This window comes from Homarus americanus, unplaced genomic scaffold (genome assembly GCF_018991925.1).
Source record: "Homarus americanus isolate GMGI-L3 unplaced genomic scaffold, GMGI_Hamer_2.0 scaffold25013, whole genome shotgun sequence".
NCBI classification, from domain to species: Eukaryota; Metazoa; Arthropoda; class Malacostraca; order Decapoda; family Nephropidae; genus Homarus; species Homarus americanus.
The window spans coordinates 7,023,162-7,033,329 of NW_024722158.1; the positions used below are offsets into that span (position 1 = coordinate 7,023,162).

General features: G+C 45.0%; 1 protein-coding gene across 1 annotated transcript; it reads left to right on the plus strand.

Annotated features, from left to right (window-relative positions):
* Window positions 1-2,246: 2,246 nt before the first annotated feature.
* Window positions 2,247-7,705, plus strand: LOC121862026 (extensin-like). Its single transcript, XM_042359957.1, has 2 exons — window positions 2,247-2,583; window positions 7,581-7,705. The coding sequence occupies exons 1-2, from the start codon at window positions 2,247-2,249 to the stop codon at window positions 7,703-7,705; spliced, it is 462 nt and encodes a 153-aa protein (XP_042215891.1).
* The last annotated feature ends 2,463 nt before the right edge of the window (window positions 7,706-10,168 follow it).

Sequence of the window (10,168 nt, forward strand, 5' to 3'; positions counted from 1 at the left end):
TGTAAATGGAATCATTCTCTCAAACGTTTCTACCGAGGAGGAGGAGGAGGAGAAGGAAGAGGAGGAGAAGGAAGAGGAGGAGAAGGAGGAGGACGAGAAGGAAAAGGAGGAGGAGGAGGAGGAGGAGGAAGAGGAGAAGGAGGAAGAGGGAAGAAGAAATTTAACGTAAGATCTTTTGAGAATCCATCTTTGTTTTGTAAGTTAAGTTGGTTAGTTAGATACGTTTTTAAGTCTTCAGTTATGGTGGGAAAACCTAACCTAACCTAACCTAACCTAACCTAACCTAACCTAACCTAACCTAACCTAACCTAACCTCTATTAACCTGAACTTAAGTGTAAACAAAGATAATCGTATTTATAGGAGGGGGTCATGAACCTCGTGACGTCATATCCTTCGTGACGTTGTATATTCCGTGATGTCATATAGCTCTTGATTGGTGTGTGTTTTGTGACGTCATTAATATGAAAATGCCATGTGAAACTAACTCGTGACGTCATGTAGGAGTGGATGTGTTTTATGACGTCATTAATTTGGAGACGCTATTTAACTATTCCGTGACGTGTGGATCGTGATGTCATGTATCTGGTGACGTCATGGTGTACTCCAGGGCGTCCCGTTATGACCCCGGGCAAAGAGATGAGCTTTCTCAGACTCACACAGTCACACCAACTCTCACACCACGTTAACTCTTGCAACAGGTTAGGTTAGGTTAGCGTTAGGTTAGATTAGGTTACATTAGGATAGGTTAGGTTAGCTTTAGGGTGTTTTATCAACAGGAGCGGCGACTGTGGTTTAAGAGGACCACTTTATGAAGACTTTGTGTCGTGTGTGTGAGTTAAGGAAAGTTTTGTTGTTCCTATACTTCAGATACTCTTTTCCCACAGCATAGTTTAATAACTTTACTGGCAAGACTGATGTACAATTTGGGTTAATTTTGAGTAATTCAGTCACCCTTCTCGGACTGTGTGTGTGTGTGTGTGTGTGTGTGTGTGTGTGTGTGTGTGTGTGTGTGTGTGTGTGTGTGTGTCTGTCTGGCTGTGTGTGTGTAAATCATCATTAATTATCCTCACTATAAGCTAAACATAGATGCACACACACACACACACACACACACACACACACACACACACACACACACACACACACACACACACACACACACATACACACACACACACACACACACACACACACACACATGCCAAACAGTGACACAGTTTTATGAATGAACGATGGTGGGGCCGCCTCTCTCTGTCTCTTTAAATAATGTAAACAAACTCTCTCTCGTCTGGTACTCGTTAGTGTAATTAAGGTTAATCCCATGGTCTGGTTAATCCCTTGGTCTGGTTAATTCCTTGGTCTGGTTAATCCCTTGGTCTGGTTAATCCCTTGGTCTTAACCCTTCTTGTTTACACCATCCCCACAAGGCCCTAACCACTCACATCCCACTCATACCCCTCCCACTCCACTTACCCCACTCCATCTCCCTACCCACACCTTCTATATCCCAATTCCCCACCTCTCCACCCACACCCCCATCTCCCCGCCCACCCCGCCCACACCCCATTACTCAGAAGGGCTAAACATGGGTTAATTTAGGACAGCTGCCAGTTAAGTGAGACAACTGTACTGAGAAGGAACCATTACTGTTATCTGTGGCAGTCCCCTCCCCACCTCCCTCCCTCCCTCCCCCTCCCTCCCCCTCTCGGGTATGTCAGCTTCTGTAGCATTCTTTAGATAGATAGATCGATAGATAGTTAGATAGAATAGAAAAAAAGTGTCACATCAAAAAAAAAATAAATCACCATTCCAAATTTATTTTTTTATGCCCGACACGAATGACAAATATTTTACCGTAAACAAATAAATAAATAAATAAATAAATAAAAGGAAAAAAATACTCTCAGCATCGCCCCCCCAAAAAATTCACCAGATATTTTTAGTTTTTATTTTGACTCGAATGAAAGTAAAAAAAAATAATAGTTGTATTTTCCTTCCAATCCCAAGCTGTGACTTTCCTTCCACCCTCACCTGCATCATTACTGAACCTCCATCACTAAGACGCCAAGAGGGGGAATATTCAGTGGAACCTCTCGACTCTTCTCGGAATATTCACCCTTATTCAGATCCCAAGTCAACAAATTGGTATTGAATTCAGTGGATCCCTTTACTACTCCTCTTGGAAATATTCAGTTCTATTCAGTTCCAGGGAGAGGAATATTCAGTGGATCTTCTTATCTTTCGTATGGATATTCAGTGGAATAAGTCACCTCCACCTACGAATATTCAGAGGAACAAGTCACCTCCTCCTACGTATATTCAGTGGAACAAGTCACCTCCACCTACGAATATTCAGTGGAATAAGTCACCTCCACCTACGAATATTCAGTGGAACAAGTCACCTCCACCTACGAATATTCAGTGGAACAAGTCACCTCCACCTACGAATATTCAGTGGAACAAGTCACCTCCTCCTACGTATATTCAGTGGAACAAGTCACCTCCTCCTACGTATATTCACATCCATCCAGATCCAACGTACACAAATTGCTTCAGCATCTTAAACGGAGACTTTTATAATGGTGAATAAATGTTTGTCTGAGAAACTTGTGTATCCTGATGTATCCTGATGTATCCTGGCGTATTCTGACGTATCCTGACGAAGGTTTTTGTCGACGAGTAGGACAAGACACGCCTTTGAGCCTCCCAGATGAGAGACGAGATGAATGGAATTATTGTAAAAGGAAGAAAGGATGGCTGTATACCTTGCCTTGTTGACGAGTCTATTAAATTGCACTTGGATGAGTTTTAAAGGTGATGTGTGGTGGTGTGGTGGTGGTGTGGTGGTGGTGTGGTGGTGGTGATGTGTGGTGGTGTGGTGGTGGAGTGGTGGTGGTGTGTGGTGGATGATAGTGGATGATAATGGATGGTGATGATAGGGTTATTGGTGATAGTGGTGATAGTGGTAGTGGTGGTGGTGGTGATAATGATGATGATAGTAATGGAGAATAAATATACAGAAAATAAATAAATAAATGTAAGGAAAATGAGTATAAGTACAAATAAATGGATAGAAACATAAATAGACGAACGGATGAAAAAAATAAAGAAAAAAAAACGATAAAAACATAGAAACTAAAACACGGTCAAAAAAACACGAAGCCAAATTAGGGAAAAATGTGATAAAATATAACCTCGTTTGGTTCCCTGAGGCGGAAAAGAGGCCCTTATCTAGTACAGGCCAGGTAGGGTCCAGTAGAGGGCCAGGTAGGGGAAAGTAGGGGCGGGTAGGGTCCAGATAGGGGGTAGGTAGGGTCCAGGTAAGGGGTAGGTAGGGGCCAGGTAGGGTCCAGGTAGGGGGACCAGGTAGGGGGTCCAGTTAGGAGGTCCAGGTAGGGGGAACAGGTAGGGTCCAGTAGAGGCCAGGTAGGGGGAAAGTAGGGGGGCGGGTAGGGTCCAGATAGGGGGTCCAGGTAGGGTCCAGGGGTAGGGGTAGGTAGGGGCCAGGTAGGGGGTCCAGGTAGGGGGACCAGGTAGGGGGTCCAGTTAGGAGGTCCAGGTAGGGGGAACAGGTAGGGTGCAGGTAGGGGGGCAGATAAGGGGCAGGTAGGGGGAAAGGTAGGGAGACCAGGTAGGGGGACCAGGTAAAGGGGGTTATCCTTACCTCAACAACATGACTAAGTTAATAACATTTCGTCTCTGGGCCCTGAGGCAGTTATGGGGGCAGACGACCCTAATTAACCCTAACTTAACTATCTTAACACTGTCTCTGGGTAGTTAGGTTAGGTTAAGTTAAGTTAGGTTAGGTTAGGTGAGAACATCGTTTGGCTAAGAGAGATAAAAATATAGATGATAGAACTGTCCACATATCATAGATCCCTGAAGTATATGGCGTTGGGGCTGTCTGTGCTCAAAGATTCGTTCGTCATTTTTTTAAATCGAATCACCTAAATAGACACCCTAGCTTATCTAACCTGAAGATTAAACACCCTTACACTAACCTAACCTAATTTAACCTAACCCCAGGTAGCGTTAGGATGATTAATAATCAGATGAAAATAAGTTAGGGCATCTATTCCTCAGGTTATTCCAATATAAAACAAATGACGTACGAATCTTTGAACACACACACACACAGCCTCAGCGCCGTATACTTCAGGGATCTATGATATGTGGACAGTTCTATCATCTATATTTTTACCGCTCTTGGCCCAGCAGTGTCCGGCGCCTCTATCATATACCTTAGTGCTTTATGGCGGCTTTGTCACAGGACCATCAGTACATTATGGCTGTGTGTCCTTACAATGGCACTGTACCATAATATACATCAGTTTTCTATGGTATAGCTGTTTTCACATGGTGCCATTAGTGCCAGTGTATTTATATTGGCACTGTGCCTTAGTGTACTTCATTATACGTTTATTTTTATTTACAAGGGGAAAAATTGTCGTAGTATCCTATGAGAATTTATACAGTCTTGCCTTAAGAGAGCAAGTTAGTTACGTTCTCAGGAGGAGGAGGAGGAGAGGGGAAGGAGGAGGAGGAGGAAGAGAGGGAGGAGGGGGAGAGAGAAAGAATGAGGAGGAGTAGGAAGAGGAGAAGGAGAGGGGAAGAAGAAGAATGAGGAAGAGGGGAAGAAGGAGGAGAGGAAGAAGGAGGAGAGGAGAATAAGAATGTGAAGAAGAAGGAGGAGGAGGGGAAGAAGAAGTAGGAGGAGGAGGAGGAGGAGTTAAGACCTTTTGAGAATCTATCTTAGTATCATAACTTAAACCAGATGTGTCCTCAAGTCTCCCAGTTAAGATAAAAGTTAAGGATCTAAGAACTTTACCGTGTATATAGTTTACAACACGACCCGGAAAAACCCCACCACCACCACCTTGATATAACACCTCTGCTTGACCTGGATTTAGTTGGGGGTGGGAGGGAGGTGGGCTGTGACGGGAAGGGAACGGGAAGGGAACGGGAAGGAGAGAGGGAAGGTCCATACGGTAAATAAGTCTTCGCAAACCTAGAATAAGCCATGATACTCTTCTGTGTTGCTGAGGAAGTTTGTAAAGAAGAGAAACTAGACATGCTAACACTGTCGTTTCAAAGGTCTCTCGTGTTAATTACTCTTCTACCTGGTAATGTGGGTGAGATTCTAACCTGGGTCACTTAAATCGTACAAAAGGTACATTGTTAGATGATCCTATGTTGAGATTTTTAACTCCTAGCTGATGTATGAACTGGTTTTGTTCCTTAACTAGTGTTGTGAGGGCATATCTGACTCATATAACCAACGGTATAAAGATGGATTCCAAATGTACTGTGTGTGTGTGTGTGTGTGTGTGTGTGTGTGTGTGTGTGTGTGTGTGTGTGTGTGTGTGTGTGTGTGTGTGTGTGTGTGTGTGTGTGTGATGATCTGTGGTACATAAACAGAGAGAGAGAGAGAGAGAGAGAGAGAGAGAGAGAGAGAGAGAGAGAGAGAGAGAGAGGGTGGTCTTTCTTCCTCCATTACGTTTTCACTTTTATCACTGTGTCTGTTACATTTATGTCTGGAGGAGGAGAAGAGAAAGAGAGTAGGAGGAAGAGAGGGAAAGAGGAGTAGGGAGGGAAAGAGGGGAGGAGGGGGAGGAGGGAAAAGAGGGGGAGGGGCAGAGGAGGAGGAGGGGGAAGAAGAAGAGAAGGAGTAGGAGGAAGAAGAGAAAAAATACAACAAACGGAAGAAAAGAGAGAGATAGAAAGATAAAGGTGTAATAATTCAGGGTGACATAAACTGCTGGGTACAATCACCTACGTCGTGTGTGTGTGTGTGTGTGTGTGTGTGTGTGTGTGTGTGTGTGTGAGAGAGAGAGAGAGAGAGAGGGGGGGGGGTTACTCTCGTATATGTCCCTCTCTGCAGCCCCTTCCTCTCTCCCCGTTCCCCTTTCCTCTCCCCTCCCATCCCATCCCTTCTCCTCTCCCCCTCCCAACATAACGACAGAAGCTAAACGTTTTAACTCACTCAGAACCATAAGCTAATATCACCTCAGCTAACACGTCCTCCGGTAACAGAATTTGCCAAGTAATTCTTAAGACATCACTATAAAGACTGACAAGCTCAGATCTCAAGAGTCTTATAACGAGATTCTCAAGAGGCTCTTAATGTGAAAAATTTATTCTCCCTAAGAATATAAATATATGGTAGAGTCTCTGGGTATTTGGTACGCCATATTGGTACCCCTTGGAGATGGTTTACAATATGAATCATGGTGGATTTTTTCGTGTTGAATTCTTAAAGGATCGTAAGTTTTATTTATTTGTATCTTAAGTTAAAGTTAGAGATGGTTTATAGTTAGAGTGTAGTCATAGAGTAATTTGGACGCCATTGTGACTGTGTGATCTACGTGTTATATTGTTGGGAAGGGGAAGGGGGGAAGGGAGGGGGGGAGGGAAAAGTAGGAGGGAAAGGAAAAGCGAGGGGAAAGAGGAAGGGGGAAGAGGGGAGAGGAGGGAGGAGGAAGAGGAGGGAGAGGGGGGTGTTGTCTCATGTGTTCCTGAAGTGAGATTAGTTGGACAGTATCTCGCCTGAGAGACTTGTGAGAGACGAGTTGGTGGTGAGGTGCCGCCGTGTTGGAGGTAACTGTTTCTATCTCTCTCTCTCTCTCTCTATCTCTCTGTTTATCTGTCTGTCTTTCTCCTTCTCTCTTTGTCTGTCTCTGTCTCTTTGTCTGTCTCTCTCTTTCATTTCCTGTTGCTGACTGTCTATCTCTCTCTCTCTGTCTCTGTCTCTCTGTCTCTCTCTCTCTCTCTCTTATTCACAAATACACGGCGACTTAATCACATTATTAACATAGTTACCTCGTGCAGAGAGAGAGAGAGAGAGAGAGAGACAGAGAGAGAGAGAGAGAGAGAGAGAGAGAGAGAGAGAGAGAGAGAGACCAACCAGGTATAATTAGGGTAATGTTTCACCTACCTAACTGTATAATGGTCCACACACTTACCTGGGCTGACCTCATTCCCTATCGTTCCTGCACCTAAATTTACGCGTAATTGAAAATGCGAGAATTCATCCACCTGTCTCACCCACCTGTCTCACCCACCTGTCTCACCCACCTGTCTCACTTAAGTTACGACAAAAATGTTGATTCTCTTAAGTTCCCACGTTACAATTTTCTTCTAACTGGTGATGTGAGAACGTATTTGAATCTTTGATAATCCATCTTTTTTGTCGTAACTTAAGTGAGGCAGTTAAATACGTTCTTACATAATCAGTTAGGAGGAAATTTTAACGTAGGATCATTGTACAGACCAAGTATTATGTATCCCCTACTTCTCCCTCCACCCCTTCCCCTCTCTCTCCTCCTCCTGCGGTATTATTAGTATCCGATCTCGTTAGCTGAGGTCGTGGTGATGATCAAAGCTGACTGTGGTGTGTGTGTGTGTGTGTGTGTGTGTGTGTGTGTGTGTGTGTGTGCATATCCAACTATGTCCAAACGTGTCTAAATTGTGTCCAGACGTACCCAAACTCATTCATATATATCCAACCATGTCCAAATGTGTCCAAACATGTCCAGGAGCACCAAAAAACATAAACCCAAACATTCCTAAACGTTTTCAGACGTTCCTAAACATTTCCAACGGGTCTATACACGTCCAGACATGTCCAAACCTGTCCAGCTATGTCCACGCTCGTCTAGACGTATTCAGACGTACCCGACCGTGTCCAGAGAAGCTCTTCAATAGAACCTTTATCACCCCCCCCACCCACCCACTTCCTCCACCCCTTACCCCCTGACACACACCCTTCACACCTCTTCCAACTCCTTCCCTCCATCCTCCTATCCTTCCCCTCCAACCCCATCACGCCACAACCCCTCCACCCCTTCGTCCCCACCCCTCACCTCTGCCCTTCATTACACCCCCCCTCCCTCCACTGCCCCTTGGTCCCCACCCCTCACCTCCTTCGTCCCCACCCCTCCCTCCACCCTTCGTCCCCAACCCTCACCTCCCACCCCTTCGTCCCCCACCCCCCTCACCTCCACCCCCTCACCCCCCACACACCCTTCACACCTCTTTCATCTCCTTCCCTCTCGTCTCCTACCCCCCTCCCACCCCCATCTCCCCTCTCCCTACCCCCTCCCCCTCTCCCCTAATGAGCGGTCACCCGGTCTATGGTCCTCCAGTATTAATAAAGACCTAGCAGTCTGGCTTAACACAGCCTGACTTAACCCAACGTGACCTGGCCTGACCTAATCATCAAAATTGGGCTGGACCCTTAATGAAGTCAGTCCTAAGGGATATACTGCCCCCGCCCCCCCCCTCCTCTCTCTCTCTCTCCTAAAAACTGGACAACGAGGGGCCTTGCTTTAAGATTTCTAATTCATCTTTACCTCCCTCCTCCATGAGATTGCTAAACTTAGATCTCTCTCTCTCTCTCTCTCTCTCTCTCTCTCCCTCTATCTTCTCTATTTGTCTGTATAGCTTTCTATCTCTTCCAATTCCCTCCTTCCCTTCCTCTTTTCCCCCTCTCTGTGTCTCTCTTTCTCTCCCCATCTGTGACTCTCTCTTTTCTCCCCCTCTTTCTCTCAAAAACCTGGACGAAGATAGCATTGTGCTGAGGAGTTTCTTGTTTTAACTTTTAACTCTCTTTGTCTCCTTCCCTCCTTGCTGCTCCCTATCTCCTCCTTGCTGCTCCCTATCTCCCTCCTTGCTGCCCCCTTTATCTCCTTGCTGCTCCCTATCTCCCTCCCATTTATCTCTCCCCCGGCCCCCTATCTCCCGTTTCTCTCCCCTCCCGCCCCCTCCTCTATATACCCCTCTCTCCCTCTCCACCTCCCTTTTATCTCCCTCTCTACCCCCTATCTCCCTCCCCCTATACCCTCCCTTCCCTCCCCTTTTAAAAATGTCAGATGATGCATGAAAGATTCAAATCCCTGTTTTTTTTTTCTCAGTTTCCTGACTAGAGTAAAAATTCATGAGTCTCCCCTCCTTCCATTTTCTTTTTTCTTTTCCACTTTGTTTTTTCTCTCTTTTTTTCGATTTTCTCTCTCTCTTGTCTCTCACCACTCTTTTGTCTCATATTCTCTCTCACTCTCTCTTATTTGACTCTCATTTCTCTCTTTTTTTTGTCTCTCTCTCTCTTGCTCCACTAATTTGGGGGATATTCTCACTCACTTTCTCTCTCTCTCTCTTTCTCTTTCGTTCTCTGTACATCTCTGTCAATCTTTTCCTTTGTCTTTCCCTCTCTTCCCTTCTATCCCGTCATCCTCCAATAAGAACCATGAAGAGAAATGGAGGGAGGGGAGAGAAAGATCGAGAGATAGAGAGATAGTCAATGAAGGAAGGGAAAGGAGCCGAGGGGAATGGGGAATGGTGGAGAGAGAGAGAGAGAGAGAGAGAGAGAGAGAGAGAGAGAGAGAGAGAGAGAAAGAGGCGAAAAAGGAATAGAAAACGGCGGAATGGAGGGGGGAGGATGGAGAATGGTGGAAGAGAGTGGGAGGGTATGTGAGAGAGAGAGAATCGATCGTGTGGACATAATAGGTCTTAAGTGGTTACTCTTGAGCACTGTAAGCTGCCCAGTCTGATGGTCAAATGGGCCCTAGTCCTAACCTAACTTGACCTGACTTAACCTAACTTGACCTGACCTGACCTGATCTAACCTAACGTGACCTGACCTAACCTAACTTGACCTGTCCTAACCTAACTTGACCTGACCTGACCTAACCTAACGTGACCTGTCCTAACCTAACGTGACCTGACCTAACCTAACTTGACCTGTCCTAACCTAACTTGACCTGACCTAACCTAACTTGACCTGTCCTAACCTAACCTAACCTAACCTAACCTAACTTGACCTGAACCTAACCTAACTTGATCTAAACCTAATTTAAGTTAACCTGATCTGACCAAAGCCAAACCTAACCTAACAATCAATACTCGTCAAATTTTTACATTACTTACCTTAAAAAAAAATAATATCCACCTTCGACTCACAGCATCCAAATCCATTACTTTTGGATACATTAAGAGTAAAACTATATCCAAAGATCCTATGAGAATCCATCTTACGTCATTACATCTTTTATTTACAGGAAAAAAATTAATATTACGAACTTTATGTGAATCCAACTTTGTGTCGTAGCTTAAGGTAATAACTCGCTTGTGTTTACGTTGAGCTTAGAGGGTAAAAATGTGATGAGTGTTTGT